This window comes from Schistocerca cancellata, chromosome 7 (genome assembly GCF_023864275.1).
Source record: "Schistocerca cancellata isolate TAMUIC-IGC-003103 chromosome 7, iqSchCanc2.1, whole genome shotgun sequence".
Lineage (NCBI taxonomy): Eukaryota > Metazoa > Arthropoda > Insecta > Orthoptera > Acrididae > Schistocerca > Schistocerca cancellata.
Window position 1 is genome coordinate 480,880,954 of NC_064632.1, and position 25,006 is coordinate 480,905,959.

Here is a 25,006-nt window from a genome sequence, read left to right on the forward strand (position 1 = left end):
CTGAGACAGCAATATTCGAGGATTTTCTTAATTTTAAGTGAATTTCGTGACTGAAGTCGTGAAGTAAGTTAAGTTAGCCTCTTACCTAGGTGCAGAGAGTTAAGTAGCGCGGCCACTGCTGTTTAGAGCATGACAGAGGGGAATGTTTTATTGCTTGCCTACCAGTACTCACAACCAACGGGCGTTGCCGACTCGTAATCTGTTACGGCGTAGATTTTGACACGGAAGTAACATGGATTCATGATAGCACATTACAGAGCCGGTTATCTACAAAAGAGGTACTTACACTATGTGAGCAGAAGTATCCAGAAACACCCAAAAACATACGTTTTTCATATTAGGTGCCTTGTTCTGCCAAATACTGCTAGGTACTACATGTCAACGACCTACGTAGTCAATAGAGACCGTGAGAGAGCAGAATGGGGCGCTCCGCGGAACTCACGGACTTAAAACGTGCTCAGGTGATTGGGTGTCACTTATGTTATGCGTCTGTACGCGAGATTTCCACATTTCTAAAGATCCCTTGGTCCACTGTTTGCGATGTGATCGTAAAGTGGAAACGCGAAGGGACACGTACACCACAAAAGCCTACAGGCCGATCTCGTCTGTTGACTGACAGAGACCGCCGACAGTTGAAGAGGGTAGTAATGTGTAATAGGCAGACATCTATACAGAACATCGCACAGCAAGTACTGTGACACTTAGGTGTGGGGTGAGGTAACTTGGATTTTATGGTCGAGCGGCTACTCATAAGCCATACATCACGCCGGTAAATGGGAAACGACGCCTCACTTTATGTAAGTAGCGTAAACACTGGACGATTGAACAGTGTTAAAATTTTGTGTGGAGTGAAGAATCACGGTACACAATGTGGCGAACCGATGGCAGGGTGTAGGTATGGCGAATGCCCGGTGAACGTCATCTGCCAGCGTGTGTGGTGCCAACAGTAAAATTCGGAGGCGGTGGTGTTATGGTGTGGTCGTGTTTCCCAAGAAGGGGGGTTGCCCCCAGAGTAGTTTTGCGTGGCACTATCACAGCACAGTCCCCATCGACGCGCAGGTCGCCGAAGTGGCGTCAACTCGAAAGACCTGCACCAGGCGAACGGTCTACCCGACGGGAGGCCCTAGCCACACGACATTTCAGCACAGGCCTACATTGATGCTTTAACCACCTTCTTGCTTCCCACTGTTGAACAGCAATTCGGGGATGGCGACTGTATCTTCCCACACGATCCAGCACCTGTTCATAATTCACGGCCTGTGGAGGAGTGGTTACATGACAGTAACATCCCTGTAATGGACTAGCCTGCACACAGTCCTCACCTGAATTCTATAGAACACCTTTGGGATATTTTGGAACGCCGACTTCGTGCGGGGGGTCACCGACGATATCGATACCTCTCCTCAGTGCAGCACTCCGTGAAGAATGGGCTGCCAGTCCTCAAGAAACCTTCCAGAACCTAATTGAATATGCCTGCGAGAGTGAAAACTGTCATTAAGTGTAAGGATGGGCGAACACCATATCGAATTCCAGCATTACCGACGGAGGGCGCCGCGAACTTCTAAGTTATTTTCAGCCATGTCTCCGGACACTTTTGATCACACAGTGTATTTGTAGCAAGAAACATGAAATTAAATTAAGGAAGTTGTAACAAAACGCAGAGAGCACGAGAAATGGCATTCTAAACATTCAGTAAGCACTTGTGATTAAGTCTTATCCTGAGTAATACCTTTAAATCAACGTGCGTTACTGTTATTATTCAATTAATCATCCACTCACACAGACAACCCAGGACATTTCATAAGAAGATTACAATGTCACAGCTTTGGTGTCGTTAAGGGGGTCATGAATATGAAACAGATAGTAATCGAAACGAAGTTTTGCAAATCGTGTCGACGTTTGACGATGTGTACTTGGAGACTGCAGCTAGTCTACTGGGGACTCATTAAATATTAATTCATACAGTGTAATAATTAATAATAACAACTGTTCGCCCCACAGCAGTAGTGTATTTGCTCTCGAGAAAACGTGTTTGACGATCACAGTTGTAGAACTTTCAATATTGACTTGGAATACAACTTGAAAGTGGCACAAATCATTTCAGCGATGAGTTTTGCGAAGTAGTAATGGTAGAGAAAGAGCTCTTAGAAAGATTCTATCCGCTTATGGACAGAAAGAAATAAGCAAAGAATGATGAATTCTTCTCGGGTTATCAGCCGATTGGAGGCGTCGTCTTGTCGCAACGTTTCAATGAGTTTCGTACCCATCATTATCTTCGCCATTGAAACGTTGCGACAAGACGACGCCACCACTCGGCTGATATCCCGAGTAGAATTCATCACTGGAATACGCCGAGAAAGACTACAATCGCATATAAGCAAAGAATGGTTGTGTGAGTGAACAATTTTAGAAAAAGAAAAAGAAGTTACTTTAGAGAGATCTGCTTTAGATGTACTAACATTTATTGAAATCACGATCGGTTTGGAGCTTTCAATATCCCATCTTCAGCTGTATGAAGTTACATTCGGTAATACATAACAAGCGGTCGGACCAGTCAGTATAAGAGTTCCAATCATTGCATGTTTGCGGAAATTTTCCGCCGCGGACATTAAGTATCATGCATTTCACTTACGGATGTCCTACGTACCAAATATTGTGCAAAAAGTAGAAGCATTTTAACAAATTTGTACCGAAGCCACGACTATTTTGAACTTGTGCTGCTGCCTGTGAATACTCTGACTGAACCCACCACTGTGAGTACCTCATACTTTGAAATGGTTGGTACACAGTCTAACTCAAGATCTACTTCTTGACTCAGCAATCCACCTTACAGTCACTTCTCCCATTTTGTGTTCCAGTTGTGAATGTTTCGCAGGAAGAATAACTGGTGGTAAGCCTCCTTGTTAACTTGAACTCTTCTAATTGCTCATTGTAGGAACGTAGACCCTCAATGTCAACAGTAAACTATACCGTGATGCATAACACCTCTCTTGTAGCGTTTCCATAAGTTGGGGTTCAAACAGCTGTAAAGTATTTTAGAAAAAACATTTTAATCATCTGCTGTTTATTTGTGCCATTACTCACTTATTGGTTTTGGTTTTTAACCATCACCCAGGATGTCTATCAACATAAACATTAAAAAATTATGGAAGTACAATGCATACAAAAATAGCAAAGCTCAACAAATATATAGCTGCAGATTTACCTTTTCGTACTTACAGGGTACAACAAATTAGTTAAAAGCACTTTCCGTTGAAGCTGAACGATATCTAAATTATCCAGAGAAATTGTACAAATACTTGACATAATTTGTCTTAAAATACTGACAGCCATGTTGTTGTTGTGGTCTTCAGTCCTGAGACTGGTTTGATGAAGCTCTCCATGCTACCCTATCCTGTGCAAGCTTCTTCATCTCCCAGTACTTACTGCAACCCACATCCTTCTGAATCTGCTCAGTGTATTCATCTCTTGGTCTCCCTCTACGTTTTTTACCCTCCACACTGCCCTCCAAAGCTAAATCTGTGATCCCTGGATGCCTCAGAACATGTCCTACTAACCGGTCCCTTCTTTTTCTCAAGTTGTGCCACAAACTCCTCTTCTCCCCAGTTCTATTCAATACTTCATCATTAGTTATGTGATCTACCCATCTAATCTTCAGCATTTTTCTGTAGCACGACATTTCGAAAGCTTCTGTTCTCTTCTTGTCCAAACTATTTATCGTCCACGTTCCACTTCCATACAAGGCTACAGAAACGTCTTCCTGACGCTTAAATCTATACTCGATGTTAACAAATTTCTCTTCTTTAGAAATGCTTTCCTTGCCATTCCCAGTCTACATTTTATATCCTCTCTACTTCGACCATCATCGGTTATTTTGCTCCCCAAATAACAAAACTCCTTTACTACTTTAAATGTCTCATTTCCGAAACTAATTTCCTCAGCATCACCCGACTTAATTCGGCCACATTCCAATTTCCTAGTTTTGCTTTTGTTGATATTCATCTTATATCCTCCTTTCAAGACACTGCTCATTCCGTTCAACTGCTCTTCCAAGTCCTTTGCTGTCTCTGACACAATTACAATGTCATCGCGCGAACCTCAACGTTTTTATTTCTTCTCCATGGATTTTAATACCTACGCCGAATTTTTCTTTTGTTTCCTTTAGTACTTGCTCAATATACAGATTGAATAGCATCGGGGAGAGGCTACAACCCTGTCTCACTCCCTTCCCAACCACTGCTTCCCTTTCATGTCCCTCGACTCTTATAATTGCCATCTGGTTTCTGTACAAACTAGCCTTTCGCTCCCTGCGTTTTACCCCTGCCAGCTTCAGATTTTAAAAGAGTGTATTCCAGTCAACATTGTCAAAATCTTTCTCTAGGTCTGCAGATGCTAGAAACGAAGGTTTGGCTTTCCTTAATCTATCTTCTAAGTTAAGTCGTAGGGTCAGTATTGCCTGACAGTCATGTCTCTTGTGAAATGGAGAGACATCACTGGAAAAACAAGACGAGCACTTAAAGTGGAAGAATCCCTCGGCATTCAAGTTATATCAAAGATAGTACAGTTGTAATGCATAGGTAACAATAACAACATACTTTTGTATCAGTGGTAAAGTGAAGGAACAGAACATCTTTACCTCCATCTTTGACTGAACGTAAACAAAAACAGAGAACCATTAACACTGAAAGTATAATTATGGCATACAACTGACATGTATTCCTACGTTGGAAATGTAGAAACAGAATACTATCATGTAACATGTCATTGAAAAGTTGTAGCGTCTGTAGTTGGCTGAACATCTCCGTGACACTTTCGCGCTTGCCTTCTTGCAGTGCACTCAGGCCTGATCAGTGATAAGTTATCTAATCCACATCGAGCTGTACTTGACCATCGAGAAGTTGCTGTCCATGCACCAGCACGGCTTTAGAAAGTATCGCTCCTGCGAAACGCAACTCGCCCTTTTCCCACATGATATCTTGCGAAACATGGATGAAGGGTATGAGATGGATGCCATATTCCTCGACTTCCGGAAAGCGTTTGACTCGGTGCCCCAATGCAGACTCCTAACTAAGGTACGAGCATATGGGATTGGTTCCCAAGTATGTGAGTGGCTCGAAGACTTCTCAAGTAATAGAACCCAGTACGTTGTCCTCGATGGTGAGTGTTCATCGGAGGTGAGGGTATCATCTGGAGTGACCCAGGAAAGTTTGGTAGGTCGGCTGTTGTTTTCTATCTGCATAAATGATCTTTTGGATAGGGTGGATAGCAATGTGCGGCTGTTTGCTGATGATGCTGTGGTGTACGGGAAGGTGTCGTCATTGAGTGACTGTAGGAGGATACAAGATGACTCGGACAGGACTTGTGATTGGTGTTAAGAATGGCAGCTAACTCTAAATATAGATAAATGTAAATTAATGCAGATGAATAGGAAAAAGAATCCCGTAATGTCTGAATACTGCATTAGTAGTGTAGCGATTGACACAGTCACGTCGATTAAATATTTGGGCGTAACATTGCAGAGCGATATGAAGTGGGACAAGCATGTAATGGCGGTCGTGGGGAAGGCAGATAGTCGTCTTCGGTTCATTGGTAGAATTTTGGGAAGATGTGGTTCATCTGTAAATGAGACCGCTTATAAAACACTAATACGACCTACTCTTGAGTACTGCTCGAGTGTTTGGGATCCCTATCAGGTCGGATTGAGGTAGGACATAGAAGCAATTCAGAGGCGGGCTGCTATATTTGTTACTGGTAGGTTTGATCATCACGCGAGTGTTACGGAAATGCTTCAGGAACTCGGGTGGGAGTCTCTAGAGGAAAGGAGGTGTTTTTTTCGTGAATCGCTACTAAGGAAATTTAGAGAACCAGGATCTGAGGCCGACTGCATTACAATTTTACTGCCATCGACTTACATTTCGCGGAAAGACCACAAAGATAAGATAAGAGAGATTAGGGCTCATACATAGGCATATAAGCAGTCATTTTTCCCTCGTTCTGTTTGGGAGTGGAACAGGGAGAGGAGATGCTAGTTGTGGTACGAGGTGACCTCCGCCACGCACCGTATGGTGGATTGCGGAGTATGGATGTAGATGTAGAGAGCTTAGTTCGTGCCTCACGATACTGTTCCTCGGTGTGCGCAGATCCACCTGCCGGTGGGCCTGAAGGTGCAAGCGTTCTGGTGCGTGCGCGACTGGGAGCACGAGGCGCTGTGGCGGCTGCACGAGCTGTACATGCTGGTGCTCATCCTGGTGGTGCCCACGTGCATCATGGCGGCCGCCTACACCTCCATCTGCTGGGAGGTCTGGCACGTGATGCAGCGCCGCTGCGACATGACCGCCGGCCACAGGTGGGTGCACACCACTACAACCATCAACTGCTTCACCAGTAAAACCACGGTATAAAGTACCACTTAAAAGGAACTTAACCGCTTTAGGAGGACAACGGTATAATAACAAACTTCTGCTGAGTGGGCGTAATAAAGATAACCCAGAAAATATTTAATGTACCTTAAGACAGACGATCTAACATCATCTGCTCTGGCAGTGGATGACGGAAATTAGCCCTCTGTTGCTCGCGCGGATGACACTCGTCATCTACATGACTTTCCCGCTCAATTTTGTCTGACAGGGCTGGACTCAGTTCGCGCCATTTCCAGTACCTTACTGTTAACTCTCCGGTTGTTAGCTTCAATCATTGTTGGCTTTCAGTAACGAAAGATACATTGTTTATGAAACATTATTATAGTCTGGAGGACACTTGTCATCCGCGCGAGCTCTGCTGCCACAATCTGAAACAAAGTACGTCTGTATCACTTTATTGCGTAAATTTAGACGTATTGAAACTGATTGCAGTTACCTTCCACGTTACCTAGTATTGTCTTTATTTCTAAAGTGTGGAAGAAATGTCAAAGGCAAAAAACCTCAGACAGAGTTCAGTAGAGATCCTAATGTACGGTTGGAATGGTTCAATGAGCTGAGTGATGAAGATGCTCACCATGATAGCGCCGACTCAGAGACTGAAGATTCTGTTTATGAACGCAGTCATGATTCAGGGACAGAACAAGAAGTGTCATAAAATGATGAAAATGAATCACAGGAAGAAGACACTTAAGAGGATGCATTTTTATAGGGAAAGATGGAACAACTAAACGGAGGAAAAATAAATATCCTACCAGTGTTAGAAATAAATCTCGTAATTTTATTACGCATTTGCATGGACCAAAAAATCGAGCTCGTATCAAAAAGACAGAAATAGAAATTCTGAATTTGTTCTTGGATAAAAACATAATAAGCATTATCGCAACATGCACTAATATACATGACAATTAAGTTCGTGGTAACTTGTCTAGGGAAAGGGACGCTAAAGAAACAAGTGCGATAGAGATCAGATCTTTTGTTGGTTTCTTATATCTATGTGGATCTTTGAGATGTTCTAGGAAGAGTATATCGAAATTGTGGGAAACGGACTTCGATCATGTTATTTATGCATAAGTGAAAACCGATTCAGGTTTCTGTTGAGATGTCTGAGGTTTGATAATATCCATGACAGAGGTGTTGGCAGAGAGACTGACAAGTTGGCTGCTATCAGAACTATCAGAGAGCTACTTGAACTATTCACGAACAATTGCCAAAAATATTTTTCACCTACTGAATATCTTACTGTTGACAAACAGCTTTTGACATTTAGAGGAAACTGCCCTTTCAGAGAATATATTCCTAGTAAACCAGCAAAGTATGGGTTAAAACTGTTTGCTTTGGCTCATGTAAAAACAGCTTACACTTTGAATTTAGAACCGTACGTCGGTAAGCATCAAGGGGGACCATGTAATGCCAGTAATCCAGCTGAAGATATTGTTCTTCGAATGGTCAAACTGTTTCAAACGTCAGAATATATTATACTGTGTACAAGTATTAAACGTTTTATATTTACATTTAAAAAATTATCATGAAACCAGTCATAAAGACTGTTCAAAGTATACAAATGGACAGCTTGCTTTGTGGATGACACCAGTCATCTGCGCAAGTGACGATGTCACAAATTTTCGAGCGAGTAATGGAGGGTTAAGATGCTTACCTTGAGGCGAATGAAATATTTTCAAGCACACTTTTATTTTTACCGCCCTGTATTTGTCAGCCTATGATACACCTGCCTACATTTCAGCGTTGTGCGCTTGTTCGTTCTACATACAACCAGCCAAAATGTTTTTGTAGTGTTTAAAATTGAGTAAGGAAAAAAAAATCCTGGTCCTATTCCCGTGCTTGAATTTTGGACGTCAGAAGTTGTTGGTTTCCTCCCACATGTATTCTGTAACAATATCGTAAACCGTCGAAAATCAAGTGCACTGGTTGGCATATTTTGTACTTTACCGGATTTCCTGTACTTCTTCTCTGTGCAGAAGCACCAGTTCTATCCTCTCCTGAATGTAGATAGCACGTTCTTTGATTCCTTGTCAGACATCGCTACCCGAGAGATCTGGGTAGCCGCTAAAACTTTTCCGAGATGGGGCAGGGTCCAACACTGCCATTTTCGATGTAACTAATTCGGTGAATCTGAAGATGTGTCATGTCCAAGAAAATAAATTTGATAAAACTACACAAAACATTTTGAATCTTAGAAGATGGAAATTTTTGTACTTAGCATTTTTAGAACAGATTACTTTTGTACCTGAACGGTGAATAAATTTCAAGAGTATATTCACTTTTCTTTATGGTATTAAAATGAACAAGAAAGCTACATTTTCGATTGGACGATCTGAAATTACACCCCTATGATTAAACCCAGGGCATCCAATGATTTATGCAATAAATCTAGAAAATACTCTCATAATAAACTTATTTTTTTGTATCCCGCCTGGTAGGCGACGCTTGGGTCTGCTCCTGTAAACTGAAGGGTAGGCCGAATGTAGGAAGTGAGTAGGAGCAGGAAAAGATGAAATGTTTGGTACTGCAATTAAAAGTGGTTTTACTTAACTTTGGCTGAGATGAGCACGTAGGTGCCAAGGTGTACAGGTGTCAACGCTAACTGCTACTAGTATTTGGGCAAACTTTCATGGAAGTAACTGAAGTAACAAAATCTGCAATGGCCCCCTATGAAGTAGAAACAGTGTTGCTTGGTCGTCTGCTCAGCATCAAATGGGCTGAATCTGTAGCGGCGCTCGTAGAGCTGCGCAGCGCCGGCTAGAGGGCGTTGTCGTCGTTCTCTGTCGTAGTGCCAACCTAGCAGAGCGCACCTACGTTGTGGCACCGTAGCTATCGATACAACAAAATTAAGCTCCGTCCTTAAAACTCTTGGAATTCCCAACGATACGAACCGAGCGCCGTGCCGTCCTCAGGCGACTGGCTTCACGGGATGTGGATATGGAGGTAAATGAGATCAGCCGTTGATAGTTTACGTGATCTGGAGCTGCTACTATTCAGTGCAGTAGCTATTAATTTCGCATCATGAGGATGAGCACATCCCACTACGTCAACAGTGCAGGCTGGTCCTTTAACCACAGCTCCAATTACCAAACACACCAGAAGATGCTTATCTTTGGCGGTTTGACAAGAACTGGTGTATCTACCATCACACTGCCATTTACTCATACTGCCATAACGGTAGGTTGAAACCTAAATTAAAACTCACAGATAGGGAAATTCTAGCATGAGTCGATATTTTCTTAGAATAGAAACAGCCCAAGAAGTAATCCCAAAGCGAACTAGGGGAAAAGGAGTGTGGTTCAATGAGGAATGTGAGGGAGCTTTCAGGGAGAGATAAAGGGCCAAACTACTGTGGATACAAAGCAATATGCAAGAAGAAGAAAAATCGAAGTTTGAAGAAACACGACGGCAGACCCAAGCCACATTGAGGAAAGCAAAGAGAAAATATGTTAAAAGTATCATGGAGGAAGCTGAACAAGACTTTCATGGAAATAGGTATAAAGTACTTTATAGAAAAGTGAAAAGTTTTAAAGGAGGGACATACCATCAACACAGATTCATAAAAGATGCCAATGGAAGAATGTTAACAGAAGATCAAAAAATTGGAAGAAGATGGATGGAATACTTCAGAGAATTACTAAACTCTGATGAACCAACCGAACTACTTGAGTTTGATGAACCAGTAACAGTAGACCCAGAATATCCTCCACCCACCATTGAAGAGATAAGGAACCAGATTAAAAACCTTAAGAGTGGTAAAAGTCCAGGTGAGAACGGTATACCTGCTGAACTTCTCAAGGCTGGAGACGAAATCCTCTGTTTCAAAATCCACAAGCTAATCGAGCAAATTTGGGTAAAACATGAAATACCAGAGGAATGGAAGGTAGCTGTGATATGCCCCATATATAAAAAGAAAGACAAATCTGTACGTGACAACTACAGGGGCATAGCGCTACTCAACACCTGTTATAAGATCTTCTCCAACTGCCTATTAGAACGAATAAAACCTATAGCAACAGACATAATTGGAGAATACCAAGGAGGTTTCCAGGCAGGGCGATCAACCACGGACCAGATTTTTGTCCTAAAACAGGTCTGTGAAAAAATGTACGAATACGGACGAGAGATACATCTCCTGTTTGTAGACTTCAAGAAGGCTTACGACAGTATACATAGACCTAGCCTGATTAGAACTATGACAGAGTTTGGTATACCAAAGAAGTTGGTCAAACTGGTAGAGGTATGCCTAAATGACACAAAACTTAAGGTTAAGGTAGGCAATCAAATGACAGAAAGCTTCCAAGTTGTAACAGGATTACGCCCAGGAGATGGGCTATCACCTGTCCTCTTCAACCTGGCACTTGAGAAGGTGATGCGGGATTTCAACAAAGAAAACACCAAGGGCATTTAAATTGGTAATGAACACATTACATATCTGGCCTATGCAGACGACATTGCACTATTAGCATGCACACAAGAAGATCTGAAGAGAAGTATCCAGACCTTGCAGTTATTGGCAGCTAGGATCGGTCTACAAATTAGCTTTGAAAAGACAGAGTATATGACCATAGGAAGAAAGATCCAGAACTCTCAAGATTTAATTGTGAACAACACCAGGTATAAACATGTGAAAGAGTTCAAATATCTCGGATCATTTTTTACAGAAGTAACATCAACTGAAGCAGAGATAAAAGCTCGACTGCAGGCGGGAAACAGATACTATCACTCTCTAGACCCTATATTAAAATGTAGAAGTGTCTCGCAACAACTAAAGCTACGGTTGTATAAGACATTAATAATGCCAGTAGGACTTTATGGTTCTCAAACCTGGAGCACTCGAAAACAAGACCTTAAGCGACTGCTAACATTTGAAAGGAAAGTCCTCAGGAAAATATTTGGACCAGTCAGAGATAAGACTACTGGATAATGGAGAAGACGCCATAACACTGAATTAGAAGAGCTGTACAAGGAGCCTAACATCTTGGGAGTGATGAGAAGCAAAAGACTGCAATGGGCTGGACATGTTGTTAGAATGGAGGCAACAAGATGGCCCAAAATCACAATGGACTGGATCCCGTCAGGCAGCAGACCAGTGGGAAGACTTAGAAAGAGGTGGATCGATGGAGTGAGAGAAGACCTGTTGCAGCTGGGAGTCACGGAAAACTGGAGACAGATAGCAGAAGACAGAGAAGGATGGAGAGCTCTAACTGTGGTGGCGCACGGTCCTCTGGGCCTGATCGCGTGAAGAAGAAGAAGAGGAGAATGAAAATAAGAGAGTGTTTCCCTAGATCGGTGATTACTGTCGATTCACAGTCTGTTCATCTTAACCATCGTGGATGGCGTTCAAATTGGCAAAAGATAACCTAAATGTGATGGCTTATCGTTTATAGTGTACCAAACCTCAAAAGTTCATTGCGCACACACTTATCACGTAAAGCTGAAGTAATCTTCATTGTGTTCTACAAGATGACGTCTTTAATCGAGTCATGTACGGGGCCGCGCGGGATTAGCCGAACGGTCTAGCATCCGGCACGATAGCTCAGCGTGTTCGGTCAGAGGGTTAGCAGCCCTCTGCAATAAAAAAACTGAGCTAATCGATCAAAAACGAGCTTAAACGGATATCTTACGACGTCCGCCCAGAGCAGATGCAACGAACAAGATAAAAAAAAATAAAGCGTCTAGGGAGCTACAATCATGGCCTGTGCGGCTGGTCCCGGCGGAGGTTCGAGTTCTCCCTCGGACATGGGTGTGTGTGTTTGTCCTTAGGGTAATTTAGGTTAGGGACTGATGACCTTGGCAGTTAAGTCCCATAAGAATTCACACACATTTGAACATTTTCTTTCGTGTATGGGTATATAAAAGTTCGTATGTACAAGTGGTGATGACATCATGGATTGTCTTTCAGTAGATGAGCGGTTAATGACCTCCAGCATGTAGTACTGCTGGTGACGATTAGTGTTGACGTAAAACATGGTTGGACATTTGTGTAACACTTAACTATAAGTTCATAAGAACATAATGGTGAAATGCAGTGTCAAAATGTTCTCCCAGCAGGTCTTTTCGTCTCACGTGGACTAATGGTATTCCACATGCATTCAGAAGGCTAGACAGGTTGCCCCTTTTGTAAGCGGAGGGTACATCAGCGGGCAACATTGCCCTTGCAGCTCGTACTTGTCTTGGCTGCCCCTGGTATGGACAAGTAGTCGAATGGGATCTGTCAGTGGTTGTGACCAGCGGTTTTGTTCTCCCTGCCTGTTGTCGTCACGTCTCGTTTCATTTCCTACGGCAGCAGTTCCAAGCGCCAGCAGGCCCTGACAGCTACCACACACCAGATGGTCAAGTTTGACCCAGTTTCGAGGCGTGTGCGTCCTTATCGTATTAACATATGCCGTTCCCATACCATTTCATTTTAAAATTCATTACAAAAGAAGATAATAATTACTCAAAATTATTGCTTTAACAAAATGAAACTCCGTATACACACAAAGGTTATTCCAGGAAAATTATACGCCTTGCTTCAAAATGATTTGTTTAACAAAAATAAAAGTACTTAGGTTTACAAAAGTTAGCCAACGAAATTTGTTTATGGAAGTTAATCAATAAAATTAGAACTTCTTGCTTCAAAATTATTTATTTAACAAAACTGAAGCTGCTTGTACCTTATAAATTTAAAATTATCAGTATCAAATGAAGTTAATTATTTAAATTTCAAAGTTTCACATGTGTCCTTCCTTCTCCGTTTACATATATCTTGCAAAAACACATTAATTAGACGTTCTAAGGACTTCAGTTGGTATGAAAATTGGAATATAGGTTCGTTAGTATTTTATCTTATATAAATTACATTACAACCGAGAAATCTACAGTTCTGTGAAGTTCTCTCGCTATTACCAACGCCAACTGCAAATTGAATAACCTCTGTTGCCATCACAAATTCCAAATTTCACCCCTCTTCAGCTATCATCCATTAGTTCATTTACGAAAATCAGCGTGCCTCTCTCTCTCAATTCACTCTGGATCCTTCAAGACTGGAAACCGGAAGTATGTAATAAAAGCAAACACACAATTTGTTTACAACGTACACATAAAAACTTTCCTGCACAACTATCTTTTGTACCTTACCTGTTTTCATTCCTATTTTTCACCTTTTACCATGTTCCATCGCTGTTCGTTGTCTTGACACCATATGTGTTGCACAGTCCAAGACTTCATTCTTGTACTTCGTCTTCTTTTAACCTGTAATTTGGCTTCATTACGCGGGTAATCGCATCGTACAGCTTATATCATATCAACGGTACCTTGAGATACATGAGACCTACGTCACACACGTGGATCGTTCGGAAAATAAAGAACGTTTTGTTTTGACACGTGACCGCGTTCCCTCCACACCCCTCGCCCACCACCACCACCACCACCACCGACCCACCACTGACCTTGGTATTCATCTGCATCAGTGTGCTGGCAGATACGGTCCAATAGGTTTGCTTACTGGTTATCTGTGCGACTTTAAAATGTATTACAAAGTTGATCATGCGACCAAGTGTGAATTATACAGTGTTACCCGCTTTTTAAACGTGCAAAAAGTCCAACTCATCGAAATTCATAGACATTTTACATTGGTAATGTGATGATAGAAGCGCCAGTTCGGGAGTACTGTACGGGTATCATGTTTAATGGCGGACAGAAAAATGTCCACGACGAAGATAGATCGATCCGGCCCTCACTGGTGACTCACCGACGAAAAGGAAACAGTGCAACAAAAAACCAAAAAGATAGGCGGCTTACAATTAGTGGATTTCACTCTTTCCAGACATTTCAAGAACTCTGTTGTACGAGATCTTTACTGCAGATCTGGGCTATAAAAAAGTGTGTCACATATGGATTTCTCAGATGAACACAAATCAAAACGAACGGCAGAGGCATTGATATTTCTCAGTCGCTCTGATAAGGATGATGATGAATTTTTGAATCACATTGTCGCAGACGGCGAGACTTGGGTGTCACATTTCATAACAGAAACAAAGCGCCAGTCAATGTAATGGCGTGTCGCTATCTCCAACGAATCCGAAAAAAGTAGATGTAACTTTGAGCGCCAGAAACATTGTGGCTTCAGCGTTCTGGGATCGTAAGAGTATTCTGCTCATCGACTACATGCCTAGAGATGAGCCGATAGATGCAGCGGTCTGCTGTCAGACGCTTCGACAACTTTACGATAATACGCGTCCGCACGCTGCAGGAGTGACACAGGATTTGTTTCAGCAGTTTCAGTTGGTAATGTTTCAACATCCGCCATATATTCGGGACTTAGACCCAAGTGAATATCACTTACTCCCAAAAGTGAAAGATTTTTGGAATGGACGACGCTACAGCAGTGATGATGAAGTTATAGAAGCCGTTAATCAATAGTTCAACAACTTGGCGCAAGTAAGTATGCAAATGGCGTCCTTTAATGGCCCAAACAAGTGGAAGTCTAAGGGGGCTAGATCAGGTGTGTCAGGTGTGACAGCCGTAGATGGTCTCCGCAACCGCTGCAATTCGTGGAGCTCCGCTGAACCGCCTTCTGATGACCTCACCCTCCGTGCCCAGCGACTAACTGTACTTCTGCCGACAGCAGATGCTCCATAGACTTTGCGCAAGCGTTTGTGAATATTCCCCTCAGTTCCTTTCTCTGCAGTGAGAGATTCAATGACGGCATTTGCTTGTAACGTCCATCACCTACAGACGCCATTTTGAAACTGTCCTGCAGCTATGCTATCTATCGAAAGTATTGGAAACTTAGCGCGCTCACAAATGAGACTTAAAATAATGTTTTCGGCTGAGAAAAAAGGTGATGCATTATTTTCAGGGCAACCCTCATACTTTCCAACAATCTTATGTCATTATCTCGTTCGCACCCAATAGAATGGACCATTTAGCAAATTTAATTTCAAGTTTTTTTTATTTTTATTTTTTACCTTATCCACTCGGGACGCTAAATACTGTGATCGTGAGTGAAATTAGCAATCTATAGCCACTTAATTTATAAAAATTTATTTAAGACCAAACTTTTCGAGCCTATGTAGGCTCATCCTTAAGTGGTGGACATTTACCGGTACTCTATATTTTGTAGCAGCAACAGCTAGTCGCAGATATCGCAGAGACATCATATAAATACATAAGCTGCAAGTATGGCTCTTTAAAACGATTCATTATATAATGGCGTATATTCCAGGACTACATGTCATCTCCACGATCTCAGTGAAAAACGAATGGCTCGAAAGTTAGGTGGAGGGAAAATAAAAGGTTTTTAAATGACATTAATAAAGCAACTGGTCGCGGTTTCATCACAAAAAATGCACTTCGCGTCACTTCGTTTGCTGTCCTCGCTATTTAGAGCATGTTCGTACCGAGGGGACCACGCCCTGCCTATCCAACACATGTTAATTTAGCAAAGTATTTGACCCATTTCTGAAAAAACTATTTGATGCAGGACCTTAATATTTTTACTGTATGTTACATGATGATAATAGAGTAAACTGTACTAAAATTTACTTTATCCATTTTATAGTTTTTAAGAAATACTTTTTTAAATTTATTAACAAAAATGTTAACTATTTTCTGCAGAAAATATTTTTTTGTGAACTTCCTAATGGGGGAATATTAATGAATGTTTTTTATGTTACGCAGGGTCTCTGAAAATTTCATTCATTTATCTATGGCAGTTTCTTATGTAATGGAGCGTATGTACTGAACATTTTAGTTTGCGGGAAATTGACTTTAAAGAAAAACTTTTGAAATTTGTCACTTAGAGTTAATTAAAACTGTCCTGCTGCATATGATGGCCCTTCCTTGGCCTCTAGCAGGTCTTCCAGCTTCTTTTCCACCTTCCCGGATGTTTGTCTTCCTTTCTTGGCCATATTTGATGCTGACCTGTCTGCAAAGCTAAATTCATTTTATCGCATTGTTGCAGCACAGTGATCATATTTTCACCAGGATTAATTCCCAGCTTTTTCAGTACCCAACACTTTCCAGTATCACCACAACTCAACGTAATAACAGCATCAGGAACGCCTAGTTTCATTGTATGCATGCCTACAAATACAGTTTTAGGAAGGCGGTTCCAAACTATGCTGTTGAAACATTCATTTATGTTCTGTGTCTGCCCATGCAGACATTTCTTTAGAAGGTCAGGATGAGCTAAGTCTCTCAAAATAGGTTTAATTGTTGTAATAACAGCAGCAGGAAGAGAATGCTGGTGAGAACAAAATCCTCCAGTTGGCTGAGCCTTATTGTATTTGCACCACGAATTTTCTTCTGATGGACACAATCCGTGACATAGCTTATCATCAATAGAGGCCTTATTGAAGCAAATGGCCCGAACATCTCTCTTCAGTGCCTCCAGATTTTCTTTATTTCTCCTAACTGCCTGCCCATAGTATACCTGCAAGTTTTCTATTTCAGTTTTAGTTAACCAACCCCGTCCAGTCAACAATTTTCCATCTTCTAATTTTTTTCCTCTCATATCAGCAGTTAGTTTTCTCAGCCTTGTTCCCAACTGTTTTTGAACATGGCCTACACATTCTATTTTGCTAATAATGGCATCTCCATATGGCTTAGCGTTGACAATGGGTGGGTTTACAGTGGGTGACAGAAAAGTGGGCGAGGCACATAAACACACATGGTACGTAAATGCTCTTTAAATGCTCGAAAAAATTTTGTTTTTCAGCAAAATCCTTTTCAGGGTACTTAAATAAAACCTTAATCTATCGAAATATGATGAAAATCGAAAATCAATTTTTTGGACCTGAACCACGGTGTGGTCCCCTTTAAGTGGCTCGAATTGGTCTCTTCTTCAATAATACAGGGTGTAACGGGTATAAGTGCAGATATTTCTACTGGTGACTGAGGAAGTGTACTGAACAACATTACATGAGTATTTACGTCATTTGCAGACTAATACTTGTAGTTAGTAGAAATTGTATGTTTTTAAGCTGGTTAGTATCTCCAAGTAAATGTGTCAAGAGCAGCCGGCCGCGGTGGCCGTGCGGTTCTAGGCACTTCAGTCCGGAACAGCGTGACTGCTACGGTCGCAGGTTCGAATGCTGCCTCGGGCATGGATATATGTGATGTCCTTAGGTTAGTTAGGTTTAAGTAGTTCTAAGTTCTAGGGGACTGATCACCTCAGATGTTAAGTCCCATAGTGCTCAGAGCCATTTTGTGTCAAGAGCAAACCATAGGGAATTGTTTTCCCTTGGACAGCAGGTCAGGTATTGAAGTGTGGACGCATGGACGCAAATGGTGATGATGATGATGATGATGTTTGGTTTTGGGGGGGGGGGGCAACTGCGCGGTCATCAGCGCCCGTTGTTCCAGTTTTTACACAGTTCAATTTTTTTACACAGTCCTATCTAGCCACTGTCATAAATGATGGTGATGATGATTAAATGATGAGGACAACACAACCGCCCAGTCCACGGGCAGAGAAAATCCCCAACCCAGCTGTGAATTGAAACTGGGACCCTGTGACCCAGAGGCAGCAGCATGGACGAAAAAAGGTTAGTCGTTGCTCGTAGTCCACTGCGCGGTCCATGTAAGCCATACAGAAAACATCAGGTCGTAAACAGTGTGGTGTGTCTGTGGGAAGACTGTGCCATACAGCGAAAAAACAGTCAACACACTAAAGTGTGTACATGTTAAGGTACCACATATAAAAATCACTGCAACTATACCAGTTGCATCCTGTATAATCATAGATGGGGAAGCTTAAAAATTCCGAAGTTATGAATAGGATGAAATCCAAGTCCTAACCTCGATCGTCCAGGAAAGTTTTTATGCCATTTACTCGTTCGCCCTCTGTCAAAACATGCTTACTATCACGGGAACAACTGTATGTGGGCCTAAATTCGAGCCGGCCTCTGTGGCCGAGCGGTTCTAGGCGCTTTGAACGTAAATTATTAATTTTGTTTTTGAGATTACGTCCCATATTTTAGTCCTCGTCTTTTTGTTAGTGTCTTTCCGAAACGTGACAATAATTCCTTGAAATTTACCTTCTGGATCTTTATTTGTCAATGCGTCACTGTTTTGTAAGCTATATACTACTACGTGCCATTTGGACGACGCAAAACGCACCTCAGTTTCTATATTTCTTGTATAAATACAAGCGTAAAATACTGTGTGTACAAAATTTTAGTATGTGTATAGGAGATGAAAAGGAAACACTTTCTTACATGAAAAAATGTCACGTGTGCACGTTTTCGTCGACAGGGTTCAAATTGTTCAAATGGCTCTGAGCATTATGTGACTTAACTTCTGAGGTCATCAGTCCCCTAGAACTTAGAACTACTTAAACCTAACTAACCTAAGGACATCACACACATCCATGCCCGAGGCAGGATTCGAACCTGCGATCGTGGCGGTCGCGCGGTTCCAGACTGTAGTGCATAGAACCGCACGTCCACTCCGGCCGGCTCGACACGGTTCGATGAAAGATCTGAAGTGATATTCAGAGGCAGCGTTCCAACTGTCAAGTAGTGAGTATTGTTTTAGATGTGTTGCTAACTTCCTATGTCCTTCTTTTTGTGGCTTCCTGTGTGCTGGTTGCCCGTTTGACTGAAGCTGTAGCCATAATTCGTCTAACACCTGGTTGCTTTAATCGTCTTAGACGATCAGGTGCCAGTCAGACAATCACGTAAATGCACAAAGTTTTCAGCAACATCTCTAAAGCAATACATATCAAGGGCACTCTGAATACCGTTTCGAACATCACTGGCGTCAAAACCTTCATGGACTCTAGCTGAGATTCGCTTTACGTGTGACATATTGCCACATTATAAGTTATTTGTTTTTATTTCCTCTGAACACTGAAATATTGCATTTTTTTCTTTTTACATCCTGTATGTCAGTATCACTTTGCGATATAGTACTTTCATGCGCTGCAAAGCCCTTGCATACATGTCAGCCACATGGGTCCCAAATGGATAATTTCTCACAGATACTAAAAAGCGAAGGAGATCAACATGCCTGGAAGAACGACGAACATTCAGTAGAACTGATGACATGTCCCAATTACCTTCGTAATATCGAACTGGTTAAAGTAACTAAATTTCTTTCATAAACCCTAGTAGAGGTACAACCACCGTTCAAACGAAACTGTGAAGGGCACTTTTTGATTCTGTGGACGCATATACCAATCTTTGACCACATAAGCTGTGAAAGGCTTTCCTGCAGAAGTAGACAATAGTTAACAGTAAAATTACGCGAGGTGCGGAACTGCTACAGGGGAGTATGGGCCTTCAAATGTGTTGAAATGTGTGTGAAATCTTATGGGACTTAACTGCTAAGGTCATCAGTCCCTAAGGGTAAACACTATTTAACCTAAATTATCCTAAGGACAAACACACACACCTCCCTGCCAGAGAGAGGACTCGGACCTCCACCGGGACCAGCCGCACAGTCCATGACTGCAGCGTATGGGCCTTCGCCAAGAGGCAAATGTCAATTGTACGGCAGCGGCACTTGGACGCAGGTGCAGCTGATACGCACAGGTAAGTTTTGGTCCAGTGTGAGGTGCCGCTTTATCTTCCCACATAGAGTTCGGAATCTAGCTCAGCTGTTTAGGGTATTGCGGAAGTACGATATGGTAGTGCCTGTGTTGTTAAGAAGCAATGTTCCTTTGTGCATGCACTCCCGAAGGAAAAGGCGCTATGGCGACGACAGCCGTCATGAAATGTATTCGCAAGTGGAATACGGACAACCGTCATCTGTTTAAAGGAATGATGAGAATGTTAATTTGTGCCAGACCGGCTCACGAACCCGGATTTTCCACTTTACGCGAGCGGTCGGTTTAACCCCGTTGGCTATCCGTGCACGGCTCACGGCCAGACGTAGATATCCACATGTTACCGGTCATTCATCACAGCCTGCACTCTGCGCACGTTATGTAAGTCACGTACAGGGATAAATGCGGTATTGCCGTGCCTGTATTGTTAAGAAGTACGATGCAATATTCGTCTTTACATGCATGCAAGTGTACCAGTTCAGGTTGTAATACATGAATGACAGCATATGGGTGTTTGGGTCTGGCACGGATAACCAAAGAGGGTAATACGACCGCTCGCGTGAATCGGGAAATCCGGATTGAGCCCCGGCCCGGCTCAAATTTTCACTATCGTCTTTCCATTTACAGTTCAAATGGTTCAAGTGGCTCTGAGCACTATGAATCTTAACATCTGAGGTCACCAGTCCCCTAGAACTTAGAACTACTTAAACCTAACTAACCTAAGGACATCACATACATCCAAGCCCGTGGCAGGATTCGAAACTGCGACCGTAGCGGTCACGCAGTTCCAGACTGAAGCGCCTAGAACCGCTCGGCCACACAGGCCGGCCATTTACAGTTGATGATTGTTTATATTCGCTACTACGAATACACCTCACGACGCCTGTAGTAGCAACAAGACCTGCATGCATATCGGAAGGAACATTGCATCATACGTCTGAACGATACGTGCACTGCAATATCGTATTTATGCGCCGAGAGCGGTTTTTTATTTCCATATTGAGTTTCGATTCCCCCCGAAGGGGGTGGGCTGGCTGTAGCTTAGTATGCCGCTCTTCAGCCTACAGGCTTTGTTTTAAAAAGAGGAAGATAATAAACAATAAAAACAGGCGATAAAATCGGAGACTTAAATAGTAACATGATGGAAAAAAAATCGTGGAACTTAAAACATAGATACAATGAGATGATTAGGCTAATAAAAATACATATGAAGCAGACAGGTAAAATAATAGACAGACAATTAAAAACACGGTGACAGTCTGGTTTCTGTTCGCAACAGACATAAAAGTCACACCCAGCGACAGCATGATTTCTGTCTGCAACACTTCGGAAAGACGAACAACACTGAACATTCACTTGAACACTGCACTAAAAAATTTTCACAAATATGATACACCACAGCCGAGGGGAGGTAGGGGGAACCTGGACTGATGATGGGAAAGTTAAAAAGGGGGGAAGGAGAGGGAAAAACGAAGAGGGGGGGGAAGGGGGGACCGAAAGCAGTCAGCGACTTTCAGTTAAAATGTCCTGCTCGCAAATCCGAGTTCGAGTACCGGTTCGCCACAGATGATTACTGTCGTCATCCCACTATACAGCTTACAAGTGGACCCCCCATACTGTAAATCAAGGATTTTGATGCGCTTCAAATATGTTGTAGAGGACCTCACACGGACTATCTGGCTATCCAGTTTTTTAGCGACGGGACTTGGTTTTGAGAAAATCGATTTTGAAGTTCATTGCGTGCTTTGTATATGTGTGATATTACATATCTTCCCAGCAAGTCAGTGTAGCGCAGCGGCAAGGGTTCACAGCTACCGCGCTTGAGGTACCGTGTTCGAATCCTACTCCCATTTTTTTATGTATGCAAGAACCGTCCGGAAAATTTGGTCCTAACTTTCAAAAACGAGCGGACGAATTAAGTGGGAAATATAGAAATGTAATCGTGTCCCACACGAAATCCGGGACGTTCACGAAACTGGTGTACGGAGAATTTCTGCATTCTGTAATTCTTCCGTACGTGGGCCAGAAAATTTTTTTCTACATTATCGATTCGTAGGGAGGGCAACCCGCTTAAAGTTTATACGATCATCTATTCACTGACGAAAGGAATGCGAGCGCCAGCACCCTAAAAGTGGTCCCACCAAAGTGCACTCCTTATTGCCAGCCTTGCGGTGTTTATTTTTACCGACAGGTGAAAATCTTTACGAAAATTATTCAGAGTGCTCCAGAATTGGTGAAAGACAATAAAGAGATAGCGTCTAGGGAAGGATAAAATTACATTCGCTAATCCTACATCAATTCAACGCACCTAATTTTGAAAGCATGATTTGATACGCATGGTTCGCATCGAAATTAGCGGATGAAAGAGAAATCTTTTTGAATGCAAAATAATTGTGTTTCCCGGTATCGCTCATGAAGAAACCGTGCGCCTGCAAGACGGTTGATTTCATAAAATGCGCGTGGTGCTGCGAAAATTTGCACTTCGGTTGTTTCTATGTATCACCCAAAATATTGTTCTGGCACATCAAGGAATGCGGACGATGTAAAATAAGATTTTGTGATATTTTATGACAGAAAATATTAATAACCGAATATATCTTTATGATTTTTCACATCTTACACGGTTTGTTGATATTCTTTGAAATAAAATAGAAAATTCGGTCGATTTTGAAAAAAAAAAAAACTAAAATACACGAGCAGAATTCGAACACTTTACCTCCAGCGTGGTAGCCTTGAACCTTTACGCTGCGCTACGATTCACTCGGAAGACATGTAATGTTACGGATATATAAAGCACGCAATGAACTTCTAAATCGATTTTCTCTAAAACCAAGGCCCGTCGCTATAAAACCGCATAGCCAGATACTGACGGTAAGTGCCTCTACAACATATTTGAAGCGCATGAAAATCGGTGATTTACAGTATGGAGGGTCCCCTTGTGAGGGTTGTCTGTTTTCACAACTGCGAATAATTCCTTGTATATCATGAAAGTAGTGATTTTCGAATAAATGTCGATTTAATTAGGTACATTGATGCAGTCTTCTTTATACTTTTAATTACATGACCGTAAACTAACACACCCCTCTAACCTTCGAAGTGCGTTTAAATTGCTTCTATTCTTTACTTAAACTATTGCGGGGGTATTTTATTTAGCGACTTCGATTTAATTAAGCGAATTTGTTCCGCTTTTCTTCGTGTGTTCAATCTAGCGCCCGTAGTTCCGTTGGGCTATGTTGGAATACTTTTGCAGGATTCGTAACGCTTTGTTTCCGCAGTATATTGTTTTTCACATGCCTCCATATTACTCAATGGCAAACAAACAGTCGTGTCTCCAAAATATTCTGTTGATTTAAGCATGCAGCTAACGATCATACATCCTCTTCTGTCCGTATCTGAAATGCGTTTCCCGGCGTTGTGAACACTGCGCAACGTTTCTCCGTGTGTATTTTGTTGCTCTTAATGGGCTTTATTTCACCGTTATGAATGTCCTGTTATTGAATTCATGTTTAATACATTATATTTTATCCCAGCTATAAAAGAATCGGGCAGCAGTTCTCCGTCCAGCAGGGGGAAGTATGGTAAGGGCGGCTAGTGGGGTGAAACAGGGTACCGTGTTTCTAGTATCATTATTTATGCCCTCTGGTGAAGAGACACTGAATTACACTCCACTAGTAGACAAGGACCGACCACGTTTGCGTGTTGTTTCTCGTTCAGTTCACCGAGTTTTTGTGAAGGTAAATTTGTTTTACGGTATTAACACAGTAATGTTCTTTTCTTATTACAACTCAGTTATTTCATAGTCATAACACTGATTAAAACACTATTTAATTAGGAATACTAAAAGATTAGTACGAATTCATATATTAGCAAGCAACAGAGCTTTCGCTCAACAATATCGTGGTTCAAATGGTTCAAATGGCTCTGAGCACTATGGGACTTAACATCTGAGGTTATTAGTCCCCTAGAACTTCAGGCGTCGGCTGCTTGTATAGTGACGAAACATTTTGCATCTCAAAAGGAAAAGGTTGGATTCAGTGCGGATTATGACTTCGCTGGGCTCACAGAAGTTGCAGTGGAGCAGATGATGGGGACTTTACATGTGAATGTTCTGAATAATATGAATAATATTGTTCATTAAACTGTATTTTAATAAACAATTCTGCTGCTTCTTCAGCAAAAATCTTTTGTTTCTGTATTCCCATAGATTTATTGTGTGTTCCCAATCTTACCCCACCAGTGGGATAAGAGAAGATGTTTTGACTTTTTATATAAATTAATCTTTCATTAATAGAGCTATGACTTTTCAGGGGTAATAAGTTGTACACAATTAAAAATCTATTATTTGTACCAAATCTGACAATTGCTAAATTAAATAGTTTGCCTCCAAAGGGCCATGCAGTATTAGTTATCCGACCTAACCCCACTCTACCCTAATTGTCTACAGTCTCAGTATTCTTTAATCAACAACCGGTACCGACGGCGAGTTCCGATGATACTTAATTACAGTTGATTTGCTAAGTGGCTTGCTACCATTCCTGCCCCTCAAGACGACGATCGTTAAGATTTCTCAAGCGGCCTGTTGGTTGGTTCGTTGGTTGGTTGGTTGATTTGGGAGAGGGGGACCGAAAGGCGATGTCTACAGTCCCATCAGATTAGGGAAGGATGGAGGAGGTAAACGGCAGTACCCTTTTACAGGAACCATCCCTGCATTTGCCTGCAGCGATTTAGGGAAATCATGGATAACGTAAATGAGGATTGCTGGACGCCGGTTTGAAACGACCTCCCGAATGCCTGTCCAGTGTGCTAACCACTGCACCCCCTCACTCGTCGGCCTATTGCATTATTGATTGTGAATTGAATAACAGCCCCATGGTACCAACCGTGCATGGAATGCCTACTATTCTGTAAGGTCCCTTGCATCTTTTGGAATTTGTTAAGACCATAATTATTTTACAATGATTCATTATTAAAGAAGGAGTGGTTTCTCTAATTCCTATAACTTCAGCAGTAAAATTTGACCCTTTCTAAATTCAAGTGCATCCTCTGTGGG

At 42.0% G+C, this 25,006-nt stretch overlaps 1 protein-coding gene across 1 annotated transcript in view; it reads left to right on the plus strand.

Moving 5' to 3' along the window:
- The window catches only part of LOC126092090 (somatostatin receptor type 4-like), a 389,704-nt gene that overhangs the window by 281,541 nt on the left and 83,157 nt on the right, over positions 1 to 25,006 (plus strand). Inside the window, exon 3 of the mRNA XM_049907513.1 lies at positions 6,141 to 6,346. Coding sequence (XP_049763470.1) covers positions 6,141 to 6,346 — 206 coding nt within the window. The remainder of the gene's footprint in view (positions 1 to 6,140; positions 6,347 to 25,006) is intronic.